Below are 21,259 nucleotides of genomic sequence, written 5' to 3' on the forward strand. Positions count from 1 at the left end.
GTGTGTAGGCATGGTTCCGGAAGCCCTTCCATGTGCTTCTGGGTCTGTGCCTCACCCTGCAGCACCCAGACAAGATAAATAAATGATTGGCTGCAGCGGTCACATGGCCGTGTCGAGACAGAGCAGGAAATAGTGAGTATGACTTCTTGTAATATTTTAGAACATTATAAGCTGTATTATCCCATATGAATAGTGTAGAATTTTAAGCTGCATCCGAACTGAAGACAGAGAAGGGGCTTTGGAAGGACTGAAGAGCGGAATATTTTAAAACACAGCGGGGGATTGGGAGCTTACCGTCTTTGTCTATAGAGAAGGGAACATCAGGGGTTACAATCTCATAGCTGCAGATCTGGCTGAACTGGGGGGAGCAGTCAGCATCCACAGCTTCCACCTTCAGAATATTATCGTATTTCTTTCCCTCGATGACTGTTGCTTTGTAAGACTTTTCCTTAAACACGGGAGCGTACTCGTTCACGTCATTCACTTGGATGTGCACGGTTGCCCTGCAGCGAGTTAATAACATAATTGAGATGAGATCAGCTGCACTGGAACTTAATGCAGGATGCCTAATAACTGGAAAAGTGCCTCGAGGGAAGGGCCCCACACTGGGAATGGCCCACTTTATCACGAAATCTTTCTGCTGTGATCCTACAACTCTGCTCTAAAAGTGTATTAACACCAACACACAGGATTAGATTAGATGTATGCAGAATATTGCTGTAGAGCAAGGAAATATGATGGAGCACAGGGATTTTTAAAGAGAGGTCACATCCGAGTAATGATGCCTGAAGGACCCAACATAAGAGGACACCAGTACTAGGGATATTATAAGTTGGGGGCTCCATTACAGGTTTGTATGTAATATGATATATCTACCTGTCCTTGGACACCCCAAGCACTCAAGACACTTAAGACATTTCAACACAATGGGGGAAGTTATCAATGCTGTACACCAGTTTTCTGCCATACAAAACTCGCACATTTTTGCACAAGCCACATATTCTGCAAAAACGTGCGACTTTGGGTGATTTTCCACTGCTCACAGCACTTTCCAAAAAGTGGATGGGGCTTAACCATAGGACTGGGGGGCTTTTTTGGTCCAAAGTTGTTATAATATACACCACAAAATTTGCATTAACTATAGCTGAATCCTACACCCTCCCATAGCTAGTGGATTTCCGTTTGGGTGCACGCTCCTCTTAGTACATGCAGCTCATCTTAATCCAATGGACTTTTGCCTGACACTGGAGTATGAAACCCAGGTCTCAGTAAATCTGCCTTAGGCATCTTGCACACGGCCGTAGCAGTTCCATTCCGTGCATTGGGGACCGCAATTTGCAGTTCCCAATGCAGGGGCAACGTAAGTGCGGCGGCCGCAACGGATCCAGACCCATTCAACTTGAATGAGTCCGTGATCCGTCCGTTCCACAAAAAGATAGAACAAGTTCTGTTTTTTGCAGAACGAAAGCTCGGATTGGAACCCCACGGAAGCACTCCGTAGTGCTCCGTTCCGTGCTTCCGTTTCGCACCGCCGGATTTGCAGACCCATTTAAGTTAACGGCTTTGCATCCGTGATGTGGAATGGACACGGCTGTTGCCTCGTGTATTGTGAAACCGCCGTATGCGGCCCGCAATACGACCACGGGAGCACAACGGCCATGTGCAAGAGGCCTAAATGTGTTCAGAGTGCTCTGTTGGCACCTTCAGATCCCCTTAATCAATGAGCGGTCCTGTCCATATGGCAGCGTACAGACGAGTGATATTGGTGCCAGCAACTGAAGTGAGCAAAATTCAAGCAGAGACGTGTAGTAAATTATGTACATAAATTACTTTACATGCCTCAGAAAACGACCTTTTAAACATTAATGACACATGGCAGGTTTTCTAGCAGCTGCTGAATATCAGCATCACGTTCTATATAAAATATGTATGGGAAATTAGATTTTACAATAAGTGATGGGGCCGTGGTGATGACCTTTTCATAATGCATGCAGACAGAAATCGAAATATACCCATGTGCTAATTGCAAGTAAATATCTGCCCCAATGGTAACTTTTGCAGTCCTTCTAAAACTTACTTTAGGAAAGCAACCAGCTGACACAGTCTAGAAGTTATGCTTTATACAGGCTTCTATCGCACATGGAAACTTTGCTTTATCTTAAAATAACATACTGTAATCTTGTGCTTTCTGGGACCTCTACTGATCCTGAGAATGAAGGGCTGCAGCACTGGTTTAGTTTTCCCTTCACTGTGGCACCCGGCTGTGCAGGCAGAAACCATTAATTGAATCTAATGCTACCCCCATTCATTCTCAGGACTTATGAGGGTTCCAGAGGTCAGACTCTCACCAAACATAAAATGATGGCATATTCTAGCCATATACCATCACTTTATAAGATAGAAATACCCCTCTAAAGGCTATGGACACCTCTGAATGCAGTTTTCTTATATGAAAGTGGTTATCAAATGTCTAAAACATGCCCCCCAATGCCCGGGCCCCTCATATAGATTATACTTACTCCGCTCTCCGGCACCCACGTCAATCCTGATCCCTGCACGGCCGCCGCTGCTTCTCCCCATTGCGGGGATCAAAACATCTCCCGACGGTTGGGGCAGCCAATAGCAGGTATGCGACAGGGAGATGCAGCAGCGGATCTGGAGGGATGCGGATGCAGAGGGGGGGGGGGGGGATGTTTATAGTTTGGATAACCACTTTGATGCATTAAAAATACTGTGCCGTGTCTTTCTGTAGTCTGCATGTTTTCAAACCCATTGCAGGCTGCTTTGTCCCATTCACAGTGAAATTCCTCAGACTGCTTGCTGGCTCGGTCTCTTCTCTCCTGAACAATCTTCTAAGCTGAACTCAACTTTGATTTTTAAAAATGATTTGCACATTAATGCAAAATGATGGCTAGATTGTCTCTCCATTACTAATACCAGCAATAATAATAATAATAATAATACGCAAGGCTGACGTTACACCAAGACTTTTTGTAGCACTTTTGATTGATTGTAACTATCGAGTGACAGCTGCAATGCTCAAGACTGCATACAAGTCTATTTACTGCCATGGACTACAGCTGTACCTTGACAGTTAACATCCATCAAAGATGTTACAAAAAATCTATGGGTACAGCCACAAGTTCAGGTTTTTAGATACAGTTTCTGGAGCCAAAATCAGGAGTGGATGATAAAAGGAGATAAAGTATTGGATAGTTATGACTTATCAAGAATCCACTCCTAGTTTTGACTTCAAAAACTGCACCAAAAAACCTGAATGTGTGGCTGTACCCTAACTTTCAAGTGACAGCTGCAGTGCTCAAGACTGAGTACAAGTCATGTTACTGCTTTGGACTATAGCTCTACCTTGATAGTTAAAATCCATCAAAAGTGTTACAAAAAGGTCTTCGTGTAGCTCCAGCCTATAGATCATACAACAATTTGTTCTTCCCTTTCCCAGAACATTGTCGATCTTACTTGTGGGATTTTTTGACGTTTGAGCCATCTGGTCCTTTGCCACAGTCATAGGCTTGAATGGTAAAAGTGTAGTCCTTCTGTAATTCACAGTCCAGCTTCTCCGTGGAGCGAATCACACCCTCCCCAGTGGATTTGTCCACCACCATGGCCTCGAATGGCACATCCTGGTCGTGAATTTTAAAGCCACAGATCTCCCCTGGAAACATCACATGCAAATAAACGAAGGGGGGGAAAAAAATAATTACAAACCGAAATTTGCTTACACTTAAACCATTTCACTGCCCGTGTCCTCCTTGAAATTGGGCAGCCGAGCAAAGAAAGGGTCAATATCGTGCACACAGTGGGGTAGAAATATCAACACAGGATATAGAGACATAACCAAAAGAATAAATAAAATATGACTATTTGGCAGCCAGGGGGTGGTGAGGGTCTGTGGACAAGGCAGAAGCACTGTGCCTTAATAGATAGGGTGAAGTCCGGGTACTGCTGTTAACAGAAGCAGGTGCCTGCCTTTCAAGCAATTCAGTATCTGGCATCCATTCATGCAGGAATATGTAGAGAACAAAAAAAAATATATATAAATATATGTAGACAGGCATTTCACAGGAGTACTTGAGATATACACTTAAAAAAAAAAAAAAAGAACAGAACAGAAAAAAAAATAAAAAATGAAAAAAATGGCATGCAGCCGAGGCGGCTGGTGGGCTCACACCAGGTCTCTGCCAAGCAATTGGGCAATGCTTTTTTTTTAACCAGTGCAGAAGGTTATAATGCAGAGGGGTGAGACATGAGGCAGCTTCAGCACCACAGTTTCGAGGAAATTCTATGACCAAGAAAATTGGTTGCATGGGCCGGGATAAAAAGAGAGTAAGTAATAAGATGAAGTCTTCCTGTGCAATGAACCTGGCTAAAATTAGGGAATCAAATGCAAAAAAATTCATGGGGAAAATAGAAATATCTGTAGCTCAGACATCCATTTCAAGAGCCTGGCCGAGAAATACACCTTTCATAAAGTTAGGGGTGTGTGGACTCTATATATAGGGATGTGCATGATCCTGTGAGCAGCTCTACGCAGATACTCAGACTCATCGTCTGCGGCCTCGTCGTCACACTCATAGAAATGTTAAACAACTGGCAGTGTTATGTGGGCCCCTGTGTGCTACTTATATGTGCCATAATAATGTCACTTGCAAGTCCTGCATGTGCTCATCCCCGCCACGACAGGCACGGAAATTCTAGTAATAATAATCTGTAGCACCAATATATCCCGCAGCGCTTACTACAAGACTTGTACTACAAATCATGCACTATCGCAGGAGTGGACTGTGAACATAAAGTGGCCCTGGAAAACCTAAAAGTGGCCGCATATTGTAGGCGAGGCCAGCAACACTGTAGTGCACTGCTGTCCTGAGGATGGAGATACAGTTGAATTCAGGAAGGCTTCTGTGGCGAGTGGCCAGGTGCATAAGTATCTGATACTCCTAGCATTAATTACTGCTGAGAGCTTCAGATCGTCATGTACCTGAGGACAGCTCGGCCTGCCCCCTGGGCATCATCCCACCGGGAAATTTCCCTGTACTGTCTATGGCCAGTTGGTGATAGCATAAAACATCAAGACTTGTAAGCCAGTTACAGCTGAAGAGGCAGCAATATACAGAGTGCTTATATGCCCTCATGATGATGAACCCCATTGTAGAGCTAAATCATCTGATAAATATTGCTTATATCCAGTATACACATCCTGTACATGTCGAAGGAGGGAGAAGACTGGATAGGCCATCAATAGTAAAATCCTTGACAACCCCTTTAAGGAGCAGAATCTGGCAGAATTAAAGTTCCTATTATCACTACTCCTGATAATTACTAACCCAGCCCCTACTTAGTGCTGTCAGAAGTTTAGCATGGTCAGAACTGCTTCCATATACTCTTTAATGTTTAATATGCTAAGCCTAACCTGCAATTTGTAATTGTTGGGTCCTGCAGATAAAAGAAAAGGGCACAGAATAAGAAATGTAGGGTAGGTGCTGTAATATATGATAGACAGAGGTGAATATTGTGGGAAATGGTACTGGTGTAGTATGGATAATTATACATTGAGACAGTCACGATGTGGTCCTAATTCTGGTGCAGTATAGATTGTGATACAGAGAAATGGGCACTGTGTGGTCCTCAGGCTGGCTCAGGAGCAATATGGATATAGAATGATTGTCACTGCGTGGTATAGTATGGGATGGCCTCTATGTGGTTCTGATGTAAGTATACAATAGGCATAGAGGGCCTGGTAACATTGGGGTCCTAAGTGTAGTATGGATAAATGTACTGAGCGCTAAGCTGTGTCCCTTCAGTACTGGTAAGGTAAGTACTGACGCTCAGTCCTCATGAGCCACATGAAAGTAAAATAACCACCTTAAAAAGCATCTGTCAGCACAATCAACCCTATTATACCCATACAGGGTTGATCATGCTGATAAAAACATGATAGACAGTAAGTTGGCCTATTAATGAGAAAACTGGATTTGTATTCATATGCAAATAAGCCTACTTGAGCACAGAAGAGCCGGACAGAGCCCTCGGAACAACAGTTTGCTACTCCCCTTGAACTTTAGTCCCCCTGAATTGAGAGCTAGAATTATGGTGTAGCTTAGTCTCCTTACACCTGCGCAGTGTGTCTCATTCTTGGTGCTTGCGCAGTGCATATTCTGCATTCTCTAAGTAGCATCAATTCCCATTGAGAAAGCACCAAGACCTGACAACTTGAGCATGCACTGTGTCTCCTGGTCTCGGCGCTGCTTGGAGAGCAGCAGAAGATCCATTGTGCAAGCACTGAAACCAGAAGACACAGCGCAGACAAAAGAAGACAGATCTTGGGGCTTATTCAGTGGAAATCTGTGCTCCTTGGAGAGCAGCAGAAGATGCACTGCTCAAGCGCCGAGGTAGGGGCACACAGCGCAGAAGTAAAAAGACTGGGTTACACCAGAAGGCTAGCCTTGTCAATCCAGGGGAAGTGGGGAGCGACTAAAGCCCAAGAGTGTAACAAACTGGTGCTTCGAGGACTCTGGATGGCCCCTCGGTTCTCTGGTAAGCTTTGTATATGAATAAAAATCTAGTTCTCTCATCAATGGGGAAACATACTGTTATAATTAGGGCGCCATTTTTATCAGCATGACTAAACCTACCAGGCTTGATCATGTTGACAGATGCTCTTTAAGTAAAAATCTCACTAGCAGAATGTTTCATCTTACTTTCCTGAAATGGATGTCTGACAGTTTGATATTTCTAACCAATGGGGGTTACATAGCAAATCATTTTGATTTCAAAATATAAATTAAAAAGTAACAAAAAAGAAACAATAAAAACAAAAGATTGTAAAAAAGGGATCAGAGTATCTTCTGTTTAACCCCTTCAGAGCCAGTGCTCAAAAGCAATATACGCATTGCACATTGAATGGCACTGAAGGAGTCAAGTGCTGATTCCCCATTTTCAGAACCAAAAAGTTAGTGGGTTAATAAGTCATAAGAGGATAGAAAGAACCCGTTATCACCTTCTTTGGTGACTGTCACCTCAAAACTCTCTAAAGGGAGAAAAGATAAACCTGTGTCAGTAATTGGGGAGAGAAACATACAACCAGTCTTGTATTACAATTGCTTACTCAAGCCTCAATTTGCAGCCAGTATACCTGCCATGTCGTCTGCTGCTAAAGAAAGCGGAATGGGAGAAAAAGTAACACAATATCTGTCATGTAGACAATGTGCGCTGCAAATAACGTTCCTGCCATTCATGGGAGGAAGCATCACATGCTATGTCAAAAAGGGTTCAAGTGCCCCTGTCACCAGACCATATGTGAGAAGGCTAAAGCTGCCAACAGACATTAGATCACATCGAGTTGTAATGGACAATTCCAACAATTTTTGCCACTTCAAGGAACATAGGGCCAAATGTACTAATGTGCAAGAATTCTGGAGCACTTGCTAACTGAGCCTCCGACGCAGCTATGAACAAAGTGAAGGAGGTTTTCTTACTGAATTGAACTGGAGTGAGGTCCCCCTAGTGGTGGCTGCAGCAAGGCAGAACTTTGTCATTTCACTCTATAGGAAAGAGAAGCAGCTGGTGGTAAACTAAAGGCCCTTTTAGATGGGTTGATGCCCCGATAACTACTAGGAACAAAGCAAACGCTCCCCAAAATTTCCAGATTGTAAGCAGAAGTGAGACCTGCATTTACATGCAGCAATTGTCCCCTCTGTATAGGGATGAATGATCACTTCTGCGATCATTTGTTTTCAATAAGTATTCGTTGTTTGCTGGCAAATAATTGTATGTACTGCATAAAAGATGCAATCACTTGAACAACAGCTGCGCCACAGCACATGGGGCAATAATTGGGAACAGGTGTTCGTTCGAATGCTCATGCCCAATATTCTGGCTGGCACTCTGCTATTCTGGAGTAGCTCCATACACTGTGCAGTGGACAGAGCTGGTTACTGCAGCGCTGCTCCCACTGAATTAATCTGAGCAGCAGTGCAGTAACCTCTCCATCCACTACACACCGGACAAAGCGGTGTAGTACCAGCTGATCCGTGGCGGCGCAGGGTGTCGGAGCCCAGACCATCAGATATAAATGGCCTATCCAGAGGATGGGCCATCAAAATCACGGGAAACCTCCTTTAACTTTTCAGGGGCTCATTCATGTGCAGAAGACAGACAAAAGGACAATTGCCGTCTGACAAGTATTCAGGGGTGCTGGCCAAATATACGGTGGTCCATAAGACAAGAGACTAATGTCTATGGTCAGCTAATCTAGTGTAGACTACAAAACGGAACTCATGGTGACAGGCGAACTTTAGAAATGAAATAAAACATTTTTCAATGGTCTGCGTTAAGATGACAAGTCAAACCTCTGCATTCAATAGAACAATGTAGAATATTTTTTAACAGATAGTAATACATCAGCATAAAGAATCATCTAAAAACAGGCAACTGTCTTCTTTTCATGGGTGACAAACCGTTCACGTGTACCTGTGGAAAGAGACGCAGCACTTCGTCCAATTAACATCTACAGAACAAACATGTGACACTTCAGGGGCAAGAGGTTAATCTGCGCTTCCTGTGATCATGCAAGCGAGCGGGACCCTTGCTCTGGCAAACAAATAGGTTCATTATGTTGACTGGATTACAAGTCAATTTGAAGGGAGCAGAGGCCCCCTCCGCAGCAAACTGCTAAACTGTAGTTTATGGCCAATATGATTTTTTTAGGGAAGGTCGTAAAGGTAGAGGACTGAAATGTACAAGGAGGGCTACTGACAGCAGAAGATGGCTACCAGGTATGCTTACAGATTTCTGTATTGCCAAAAGAGAAGAAAACCGTATAACAGTTTTAAAAGGAGTTGTGCCCTCTCCACGGGAAAGAGGAAAAGTGTTTGATGCTGGGGTCCGATCTCTGGTACCCCCAAGCAATCACAAGAATGGGGGTCTGCAAGTGCTGCTGAACTACCCCATAAGAATGGATTGGTGATTTCCACTTCTCCATTTACTTCTATGGCACTGCGGCAAGCACTGTACTCAGCAGTCCCACAGAAGTCAATGAAGCGGTGGACATGCATGCACACCACTGCCAATTTCACATGGGGAAGTGTGGCAACACATGTGGACCCCCATTCTAGTTATACAGAGTCCTAGCGGTTGGACCCCAGCATTCAAACCCCTATTCCCAGGGGATGTGTCAGTAGTAACACAACACCTTTAAATGTGTACTGGAATATTCCCATAGTAATCAGTGAAGCAAATGTAGATCTGGGAGTGTTTGGCATATATTTGACAGATTTATATCTGGTCCTATATAACACCATGCTGCCGCCTCGTTGCACCCTGGATAACACAGCATTTGTATGGAAGCAATAACACAATGAAACAGATAGCTGCAGGCGTGTTTCTTCTATATTACTCTCTGCACTAAGAAAGCTTCAGATAATTGGGTTCCATTAAAGTCCACAGTGGATTCTCCTAGCATTGAGCAGAACATGAAGCGGTGCATTTATGGGCATTTCGGCTGCAGGGAAGACCGTTTTTCACATTTTCCCCCCCTCTGGACACATTATACAATGCACGTCTCAGAAGCACAGCACTGCCAGATGGCACACACCGTTCTTCAGGTATACAAATGCAGCCCAGCTTTCTCTGTCACCATGATTCTGGATTATTATCTGCAGTAATACATGATCAGTACTGCACATATAGAGTCCAGATTGCCATTTTTTTTCCTACTGCCCTCGTTCTCCCGCTGTCAGCACTCAAAGCTGCACCGAAAAACACTGTGCTCAGGGCGGACTAGGAACTTACAGTGGCCCTGGAAAAAAAAAAAAAAAAGTAACCCCAATGTTTTAGATGGGTCCAAATTGACAAGGTGGGGCAACCCAATTATACGGGGCCTATACAAGTCGTCAGCCTGTCAACCTGTGCGTCAGATAAAACAAACACTTAAAGGGAAATTGTCACCAGGATCTTGGACTATTAGGCTCCATTCACACGTCCACACACAGTGTGCTGTCCGCATCCGCATTTGCAGAGCGCGCCTCTGATCTTTGGGTCCGCAGCTTCGGAAAAGATAGAACATGTCCTATTCTTGTCCGCAGCTTGCGGACAAGAATAGGCATTTCTATGGGGGTGCCGGGCGGGTGTGTTGCGGGTCCGCAACACACCACGGACGTGTGAATGGAGCCTGAACTGTAGTAATATATGAGTAGTACTACAGATAAGGAGTAGTGATGAGCGAGCTTGTGTTCGGGTTATCTAAGAATTCAGTTATGGATTCCGCTACCACGGATCATAACTTATGGTAGCAGAATCCAAACCGGAATACTTAGATAACCCGAACACAAGCTCGCTCATCCCTACTCCTAACCTGTAGTACTACTCATATATTACTACAGTTAATAGTCCAAGATCCTGGTGACAATTTCCCTTTAAGTGTTTGTTTTAGCTGACGCATAGGCTGACACTTTTAAAAGGACTCCACCAAAATGCCACACCGGATTGTCATTCAGAAACACCGCTCAGAGCTGGGGTTTGTTTACCGGAATACTAATAAACCGCGGTGGAGACGCCTCCACCACCAGTCACCTTGATATACATGTATGAGCAGCTAACAGCCTTTGGCAGCTGCCTGCTATAAAAAAAAATCCTGTCTTGTGCAATTAAAGTCTGAAGTCAACCCCCGTCTGATAAAACATTATTAGAAGTGACGGCCAGGCTCACCGAAGCGCTCATACAGAAATGATTCCTGTGCGACCATCACAAGCCAAACGGCTGGATGACAACCTCCTGGACGTTAATGGAAACTCTACATTACAACGCTACATTTAAAGGGCCGTGACAACGGAGTTAAAAGGAAGCAATAGATGTAATATCCCACCAAAAATGCTGTACAAGTATAAAAGGAAGCATGTTTGGGGCATATGAATATGAGTGACACTATTAACACATTACCGCCTCTTCCATTGTGTGGTCTCTTGCTAGTTTCATTTTAATGTGCTTTCCATCAGTTCCCAAGAACAACCCAGACCAGATGTTACAGATCATATGCAGGGTTCTCCATTGTAGGAAGGGGAAATTGGTGTGAAAAAGACAAGACACGGCTTCCTACTAACAAGAAGGCCATTCTGAGACTGGGTCTGTAACCCTGCCTTGTATGGGGAAGGCACAATCTGCTGGTGGGCTTTATCTGCTCCCGGGAGAGACCCAGCGTAGGGAGGAGGACGGTGGGCACATGCATCAGTGCTATCAAGAGAACAGCTTCAAAGGGGGTAGAGCCGGAGCCATGACCTCATTGTGTGGATGATAATATGTGGGGGTGAACTGCAATTATTAGCAGAGTAAATAAAAGCCAGACATGGAGGTAGGTGGGGGTCTTAATAGTCCCTCCGAGACTCAAGTGCTAATAAAACAAGTACACACTCGCCAATAATGCTGGCGAATCTCGCCTTCTGAATATTAACCCTTAATTCTCCACTACATGAAGAACAGGGAAAGCTGCTCTATCCAGTATGGTAGAGGGGAGGGATGAAGACACTACGTGGAAGAACTGAGCTCGAGCCTACATGAAGGATCCGGCTGCATGCTGGGTAGATGCTACAGTGAACAGACAAAGAAGTGCAAAGCGGCCATCTTGACTATGCTAATACCTCTGAAGGTTGTGAAAGAGGGCAGCTTCAGTTCCTCCTCCAAACCAGAACTGTACAGGCAAACATCTTAATTTCAGGGCAAAAAATGCCCCAAGTGAGTGCTGCATGCCAAGGTCGCAAGATAAGGTGTGCAGGACACATGAAAACAGAGGCCCAGATGTACTAATGTGTCTGTGCCAAAAATCTGCCTAAAAAGCGGCGCAAATTGGTGCAATTGGTTTCTACACTTTTTTCCAACATGCTCAACAAGGGGTGTAGCTTAGCAGAAAGAAGTGGAGCTCCGCTGGAAAGGGGCAGGGCCCAAGGCGCACCATTCCGCACCAAAACTGCAAGCCAACCTATTGCTGGTACAGAGTCGGAGAACAGTGTCTATCCCTGCACCAGATTTCTCCGCCAGCCTGAGCCCCTGTGATAAATCTGGTGCTGGTCTAGACAGTCTAAGCTTACGCCATCTACAGGATTAGTAAATCTGGGCCAGAGTTCTTTAGGGACTTGGGCCCTATAGTATAGGAGATGAATGGAATTCATATGTGTACAGATGGGTCACAGTTTTCTTAAAATTTTTACAATGAATAAATCTTCAGGAACATTACATTGGGTGAGCAATGAATGGAAAAATGGCAACACATACAAAACTGAATAAAAAATACAGACGTCTGGACTGGGAAGGGGGAAATAAATGAGGAAAGAGAGCAAAGCGTTAAATGTTGCAGCGTTTATAAAGCATTGAGTTTATTCCCGCTGCTGGGTTTCCACCAACAAAGAGCATAATAATGTAAAGGAGGAGATGGCGAAATGAGGCACCGGGTCCCTGGCGAGATACGGGAGCCTTTGATTCTCGGATCACATGTTCCAGCCTGCAGTAAGGCAGGCAATAATGTAGCCTCATTGAAATTCCAGGCACGGGTTCCCTTCCGCTGCCAGCAAGTTCTCAAAGTCCTTTCCTCGTTCACTTCAAGGAGGTCGCCTTTCAGTTCTTTTAGAAATGCTAAAACCGAATCACCTATGAGCTTTAGGAGGGGGTTGAGCAGAATCCGTAAGATGTAAAAAATACAAATAACCTCGCTGCGAGACTTTTCCGCAAACATTTCTGTGTACCATTGCTAGGCATTTAGTATCACCCTGATATGACATCAATGTTTTCATATATATATATTATATTATAATTTTATTACCATCATTAATAGACACAGCAAACGCTCATGGTTTTGTGTATTACTGGAAGATCCCACAAATCCCCTGGAGTAATGCCCTCATGCTCAAAATGTACGTTTACGTAGCAGCTTACTATGGGTACTGCGGTGGAGAGGAGTAGAATTGTAGTAATGGGTGTTACAGCGGGGGTATGTTCAGGGGGACCAAAATATTCTGTGTTGGTAATTCAATATTGCAGCTTTATATAAATCGGCCTGCCCAGCACCAAAATACACCGTCTCTGCTCACCCCACCTGTCTTATGGGAATTCAGATGCATTCGCCCATCTGTAAAATGAACAAACTGATTAAAAATACAAAATTTAAATGGCTGCAGTCTTCACAATGGTGCTGCAAAATCGTGATATGTGAATATGGAAGAGGAAAGAGACTGAATCCAGCAAAAGAATGTAATGTACAAATCTAGAGCAATAGAAAAGAAAACCCTCTGTATAGGCCCTGATCTAATAGAGACAACATAACAGCTCGTTGTGCCTGCGGTTATTACACTGCATATTCATATCACAAATATTTCCAGACTTCCAAGCCATCAGAAGAACTCCACATGACATCTGTGTACTGCAGCCAGTCCATCTATCTCATTCCACTAGCAGCATGGATTGTGGACATAGAAATGATGGTGTGAGGGCTCAGTAATGGACCAAGAAAGAGGAAATGCCAACTCATTACACCATGGTAATGTCCCATGTTCCTGCATGGAGATTGTCATAAGTTCACATTAGTGGTGGAGGTTTTCGTCAGGAGGCCCTGTTGCAGATTTTGGGAAAAGACAGACACACCGCTGCAGAGGTATTTTTTTTTCTGGCGGCATGCCAGTATTCCGACTGGAAACCTGATGGACCCTATTACAGTCAATAGAAAAGGTAATGTGCCGGTGTCTGGCAGATACCACATCCAGCGATTCACATATTCTGTTTCTTTGCCAGAAGAAAGTACTGGATTTTGGGTGCATATGTGAACCTAACCTGCCCTGTACAGCAGCAGCGCAGCGTTCTACACAATCTGTCTGTAGGGATGAGCGAACTTGTGCTTTCAAGTACAAGGTTCGGGTTATCTAAGAATTCAGTTATGGATTCCTCTACCACGGACCATAAGTTATGATCCGTGGTAGCGGAACCAATAACGGAATTCTTAGATAACCCGAACCTTGCACGCCGAACTTGAAAACAAAAGTTTGCTCATCCCTAGCTGTGAGCTGTTTCTTCTGGTCTTTGATGAAGATCTTTTTACAAATATGTGGAGTGCCTGCGGCTGAGGAGGCTATTCCCCTCCAAACGAATATATAAATACATACACACAATGTATGGGAATAGGTTTTTCGACCACGTCCGTTTGTAGGGGAAAGCGCAGCAGATTACACGCTCTTTTACAGGGTTAAAAAAACTGCATGTCAACGCATTATGGACCAGCACATGCCAAAAGAGCACTGCTCTTGAAACATGTTTGAGGCGTTGGGGCATATGGATACATTCTGTATGAGCTCAGATTGTTTTTTCTTCACAGGCATTATATGTAAAAGCTAAATGTGAAAGTAGCCTAATCGAGAAATCAGATGTAGAATATTTGGCCAAAATCTCTCTGGGAACTGTATTATATCTCTGTACATCTGAGAACTTACAAAGCCAAAAATACAGTTACGTGCATGAGGCCTTATGGCTCATTTTATACTCCCATCTGCATCCCAGCACAGAGAAGGAAACCTTGGGTGAACCAGTCCTGGTGTGATCTGTATCGGGGACATGGATGGATATGAGAGAATACAATCTGCTCTGGAATATATTAGTATTATTGTATTGCTGAGAATCCTGATCACAGCGGCACTTAATGTACTGCTACCAAAAACAAATACACTACTTCAGGTTCAGATACTCTTTAAAAAGAGACTACACATACCACTTTAAGGCTACTTTCACACTGGTGTTTTGGCTTTCCGTTTGTGAGATCCATTCAGGGCTCTCACAAGCGGTCCAAAATGGATCAGTTTTGCCCTAATGCATTCTGAATAGAAAAGGATCCGGTCAGAATGCCTCAGTTTGCCTCCGTTCAGACTCCATGTTGCTTTGGAGACGAACACCAAAGCGCTGCGTCCGTCTGACGAAACTGAGACAAACTGATCTGTCCTGGCACACAATGTAAGTCAATGGGGACGGATACGTTTTCGATGACACAATAGAAAACAGATCCGCCCCCCATTGACTTTCAATGGTGTTTAAGACGGATCTGTCATGGCTATAGAGACATAATACAACCAGATCATGACGGATGCATGCGGTTGTATTATTGTAACAAAAGCGTTTTGACATATCCATGACGGATGCGCAAAAAAAAAAATGCTAGTATGAAAGTAGCCCAAGAATAGTAAAAAAAAAAATTAAGTACATTTATTAAGGGAATAAGGATAATTAGGCAAATGTATGCTTTAACTAATATATATATATATATATATCTCCCAAAAAACGAGGCAGCACCCCAGAATAGCGTGAAAGGGTGAAGACCTCAAACTTTAATCCCCCAGCAACGTTTCGGCCTACTCAATGAGGCCTTTGTCAAGCTATACAACAGTGTAATCACAGGGTATATATATCCAAAAACAAGGTGCAATCAAATCACATGATACAAATTAGTAAAACCACATGATGCAAAAAGTCGGGCTCGGCGCATGCGCACAGTGCGGATGGAGACACCAGATACTCGCGGCTACACTGAACCACCAATGGTATGAGATGCTATTTTAATATATTAATGGGATACGGCTGTATCCTTTTTGTTATAGATTATGTCTTTTAACTCTTTAATTACTTGAACCAAGCACTTTTGCACATTTACTTTTTTTTACAGGCCTTTGAATCCATAATTGGGATATGAGAGGATTAATATACTTACAGCACTTTTGTTTTACACTTTATTCAACTACTGATGTTTTTTTATGTAATTTTGTGACCAAATGTAATTGATTGTGATGTCACGTGATTGAGCACTTTTTGCATCATGTGGTTTTACTAATTTGTATCATGTGATTTGATTGTACCTGTTTTTGGGTATATATACCCTGAGATTACTCTGTTGTATAGCTTGACAAAGGCCTCACTGAGTAGGCCGAAAGGTTGCTGGGGGATTAAAGTTTGGGGTCTTCACCCTTTCACGCTATTCTTCTGGAGTGCTGCCTAGTTTTTTGGGATATATATACAGTGGAGGAGAAGCCTGCCTTCCTAGAGGAATTGCACCCAGTGCACACCATCTGACTGTGCTGCTGCGGTATTTGCAAGTGTGTATATATATATATATATATATATATATATATAAGAAGTAAACGTTCTGGACAAACAGGTGGTGGAGAGAACATGACAAACAGCAGCAGTATGCACAATGTAGACACGCACAGTCCCATCCACATCCAGAGCCCTATCTGGAACCCTCCTCCATTCCCACCACGCAGCCTGATCTTCTGAGAGGAGATGTATGCAGGCCACAGAGACGTGTCCGATGTGGTGAGAGGCTGCTAAGCAGATTAACATGTCTGTGCAACAGGATCTAGCATAGAAACTTTTCAGCCATAGTTAATGGGCTTTTCACAATTTACGCTCAACAAAACCACCTACTGGAGAAGGCCGGACAATGCCTCGGCTATTTGTTCTGTGGGGGGAGGTACAGAACAAGGCCATATTGTTTACTAGTGTGACATGAAAGGCCCTGCTGATTCAACTCTTTGGGAATGTGGTCTCTGCCGCCGTCACACATTTCTATGGGGCAGAAATTCATACTGTGTATCCAGGAATTGCTCATGAGTCTGGTATGTCCTCCAGAACATTGATGGGAGCGCTGCAGCAAACTAATGACTCCCTCTCAAAATAAAGTATTCATCTACCACATTCAAATAAAGTTTGCTTGGATTTTTTTCCTTTATTTTATTATCCATGGCTGACAATTAAATATATAACACTATTAAAGGGACTTCTTAGTTTTAGATAAATAAAGCACTGTATATTAGAAACGTGTAGAGCTTTTTGTAATATACTTTGTGTTTCAATTCCTCACCGTTTGAAAAAATTAGATTTTTTGTTCTCACCGTAAAATCCTTTTCTCGTAGTAGGCATTGGGGGACACAGCACCATAGGGTATATGTCCAACTACCACTAGGAGGCACTAGACACAAAAAGTGTTGGCTCCTCCCAGGTGGGCAATACCCGCTCCACAGGCACGAGGCTATTCAGTTTGTACCAAAAGCAGTAGGAGAGAGAAGAAAAGCAAGGAACCAACAACTCCCGTATCGGGAAAGATCAAGAGACCCGCCCGGAGAAGCGGAAGTAAAAACATAGGGTGGGATCTGTGTCCCCCAATGCCTACTACGAGAAAAGGATTTTACGGTGAGTACAAAAAATCCAATTTTCTCGTGCATGACATTGGGGGACACAGCACCATGGGACGTCCCAAAGCAGTCCCTGAGGGTGGGAAAAGAAGAGACGCGCCACCGGTTGGGCATACATGTACAGGAGAACCATGTGACCCAACAGGAAAAAAAAAAGAAAAGAATAAAAATAAAAAACAGCAGAACCAGCAAAAAAAAGCAGGACAGGTCTGCCTCCTACGGACACTAAACTAAAACTGAATAGCCTCGTGCCTGTGGAGAGGGCATAGCCCACCTGGGAGGAGCCAACACTTTTTGTGTCTAGTGCCTACTAGTGGTAGTTGGACATATACCCTATGGTGCTGTGTCCCCCAATGCCATGCACGAGAAAACTCTGCTCGCTGTCAGTGCATGGAAACATTTATCTAATGCTTTGATCCCTGACCTGTATGAATGTAGACTTTGTGAAGTGCATGCCACCACCACCACCCCAAATGAGGATATTTTTGGAAGCTACATATATTTTTCTCTTTGATTGAAATAAAAAAAATAATAATAATCACCCTTTTAGGGTGCATTCACACGACCGTTTGCATTTTTCAGTCTGTGTTGCATCTGTTTTTTTTTTTTTTGCAGATTTATTGTAACAATGCCAATCCTTGTCCGCAAGACGGGGCTATGGAATGGACATATGGATGCGGACAGTACATGGTGTGTTGTCCACATTTTTTGCGAACCCATTGAGATGAATGGGTCTGCATCCTATCTGAAAAAAACGCAGATCGGATGCGGACCAAAGATACGGAATGGGGCCTTATTGTCATGCACTAACAGTAATACATGAGCTCAGACAGTAGTAATCGATCCAGGAACAGTAATAGGATTAACAGAGACTTGGAATACTGCGACATAACACAAGCACACAGATATGGCTGGCCATTCCACGTGCCTTGTACGAATAAGGAGAGAATCCAGATAAGATTATATGAACAATTTGCTAACAAACGGAGTGGAACAATTCAGGAACTGCTTCCCCGCTCAGTGGCGTGGTGCTGTCTGGAAGGGGGGCCTCACAAACCCAAGGGCTAGAAAGCCAATGAAGCAGAACGCTCAGCAGCCCAATGTGATCGCTCTGTACGAAAGGGGCACAGCAGCAAAGGAGTTGATGTGTGTGGACGGTACGCCAGGCCAAATGCCAAGGTCCATCACTGCTGGTTAGCAAAGTTCAGCATCAAACATTCTGATTTCCTCTAGTGGTACACATGTGCAGCACATTAGCCTAACACATTATGGAACAGGAAAGCAAGTCAGAAATCAGAGCAAACCTATAAATGTGGAAATTACAGAAGATAAAACCTTCTAGTGAGCACGCTGTACGTTCAATAAAAATGACATCTGAGTGGAAAAGGAAGCACAACCTCTCACAGGAAATATTACATAGGAGAAGGCTACCAGAGACAGGGCTCATACCTGCGTAACGTAGAGGAGCGTCTTTGTCTAGCGCTATGAGGGGAGGATCCAGCAAGACGGCATTGTCGTTTTCTGTTACTATCCCGTGGTACGTATTTTCAATCCATGGCTTGTGCTTATTAACTACAGAGAAGGGGGAAACAGGAAAAAGAAAAACTGCAATGAGAAATCAGACACCAAGTAATGTGCACGTAATATTAAAGCCTATACGTGAATATTCCATGTCATTTTTTTATATATATACTGGTGGATGGTTTTTCTGGATATATTTTTAAAGATATTTCAAGTATTCTACTTCCTGTCCTGGCTCTTAAGGGGAACGGGTCCCAAATGTTTTTCTGCCTGGTAAAACAAGATAGCTACACATATCCTTTTTTTTCCCTAATCTGTAGATTTTTTTATTCTATTTCCTGAACATGGTTATTGGGCCTGCCATCTTGCCTGAGCTGCTCTTACCAGCTGGACTGCACACCCTGCGGCCTGGGGGCCACATACAGCCCCCAATGAAATTCTGTGTGGCCCCAGAATATGCTTGTCTGGGTCTTGGTGGCTGTTCACGTGTATTTCCTATGTTAGGCAGAAGAGGAGTGGTGTGTGGTGGCAGGGACCACACTGTGTAGACGTCTCTGGGCAACCTATAGATCAGCAGAATGAGCGGCTCTTGACCCTTGTGACGGACTTCAGAAAGAAGTATGTACATGTGATGGAGAGGTGACTATACATGAGGCCGGCTATCTTCATTGTAGCTTATGGGAGTAGTTAACCATGACACTGTTTCTGTAACTGGAGAGAGTCTCATGCATGGTCTGTTCCGTTCTGGAGGGTCAACGGGGGAGAACGGGAAGTAGAACTGGCATCTGACATTTATTGGAAATAATTCAGTTTTCATTAATACCCCTTTAAGTTTTATTGGATTGGTCCAATCTGAGAATGTGGCCCTCAGACCAGAGAAGGTTGAGCATCCTGATTTAGAGAGATGCTTTATTACAGCCACATGGGCCATAGACACAGTGGTCAGAAGGGGATCTCATTGAGGGAGAGATTTCTCAGAATGCTCTGTGACCTGTGCAAAAGGTCAGAAAGTAGATGAGCAGTGATATCCCCTATTGAGAATGGTGGGCCCTGTGTTATCTACACAGAGGTGATATCTGTCATTATAATCCTGCCTGTAATGATAAGCAGATAACAGCAGTAAAGTACCTGTACCAACCAAGCTGTGGGGCCTACTATAAGGCTTACTGGCCAGTGCAAAATCTGCAGGATTTAATATTTTTTGTAAACATTTCTATTCGGATATGAAAAATTAAAAACTACATAACACTTACATAACCAACAATTCTTTAAAAAAAAATTGTTTAATGGGAACCTGTCATCAACTTTATGCAGCCCATACTAATAGAAGCATAAAGTAGAGACAGGCGAGTTGATTTCAGCGGTCTGTCATTTATAAGTTAAAAGTAAGTGGTTGCCGAGAACCAACATCACAATCATTGCAGACTGAGCCTGGAAAAGAGTCCCGGCCACCTGAGAAGAGTCATGGTTCATGAATTCCTTCTCTCCCTGCCCACCTGCTGATGACTGACTGTCTAATACCTGGTTTTCTCCCTTTCATCAGCAGATGGGTGAGAGTGCAGGAGATTATGAATAACCAGGACTCTTCTCAGGTGGCTGTGACTCTTTTCAAGGCCTGGGCTGCAATGATTATGATGCTGGTTCTCAGCAACCACTTACTTTTAGCTGATGTGTGACACACCGCTGAAATCAGCATTTCTCTCACTAATGTATGCTGCCCTCAGTGAGGTCAGCATAAAGTCGATGACAGGTTCCCTTTAACATAAAAGAGGATTTAGAAAATAGCTAATTGTCCGATGACACATTCCCTTTAACCTCCTCCTTTGTTTGGACGTTTAGCTTGGCAGACATTCTCCATCAGACCATCACTGTGACCAGAGAGGGAAGGGGGATGAGGGACTGAATTAGGGCACCACACATTACACTGATAAGTACAGTGCTCTTCTTTGAGCATCTTTATCTAGGTCTATCTAAAAGACCATAGAGCTGTTATACTGTCAACCTATCCCTATTAGTGAGTATTAGGCCCCTTTCACACGAGCGAGTTTTCCCGCACGGGTGCAATGCGTGACGTGAACGCATAGCACCCGCACTGAATCCTGACCCATTCATTTCAATAGGTCTGTGTACATGAGCGTTGTTTTTCACGCATCAGTTCTGCGTTGCGTGAAAATCGCAGCATGTTCTATATTCAGCGTTTTTCACGCAGCCCTGGCCCCATAGAAGTGAATGGGGCTGCGTGAAAAACGCATTGCATCCGCAAGCAAGTGCGGGTGCGATGCGTTTTTTCACTGATGGTTGCTAGGAGATGTTGCTTGTAAACCTTCAGTTTTTTATCACGCGCGTGAAAAACGCATCAAAACGCATTGCACCCGCGCGGAACAACCGAACGCAATCGCAGACAAAACTGACTGAACTTGCTTGCAAAATAGTGCGAGCTTCACTGAACCAAATCCGTCACGCTCGTGTGAAAGGGGCCTTACTCTTCAGATAACATCTTCCCCTCA

At 43.8% G+C, this 21,259-nt stretch overlaps 1 protein-coding gene across 4 annotated transcripts in view; it reads right to left on the bottom strand.

Moving 5' to 3' along the window:
• Positions 1-21,259, bottom strand: part of CLSTN1 (calsyntenin 1) — an 86,654-nt gene that overhangs the window by 36,291 nt on the left and 29,104 nt on the right. For 2 of the 4 annotated variants that reach the window (XM_044282039.1, XM_044282036.1), the window contains exons 2-5: positions 18,681-18,803; positions 7,019-7,048; positions 3,478-3,673; positions 295-503 (exon numbers count right to left, since the gene is read on the bottom strand). In XM_044282039.1, the coding sequence (XP_044137974.1) occupies positions 295-503; positions 3,478-3,673; positions 7,019-7,048; positions 18,681-18,803 (558 nt within the window). The remainder of the gene's footprint in view (positions 1-294; positions 504-3,477; positions 3,674-7,018; positions 7,049-18,680; positions 18,804-21,259) is intronic. The other 2 variants (XM_044282040.1, XM_044282037.1) reach the window with 1 other exon arrangement.

Source organism: Bufo gargarizans, chromosome 2 (assembly GCF_014858855.1).
Source record: "Bufo gargarizans isolate SCDJY-AF-19 chromosome 2, ASM1485885v1, whole genome shotgun sequence".
Classification (NCBI taxonomy): Eukaryota; Metazoa; Chordata; class Amphibia; order Anura; family Bufonidae; genus Bufo; species Bufo gargarizans.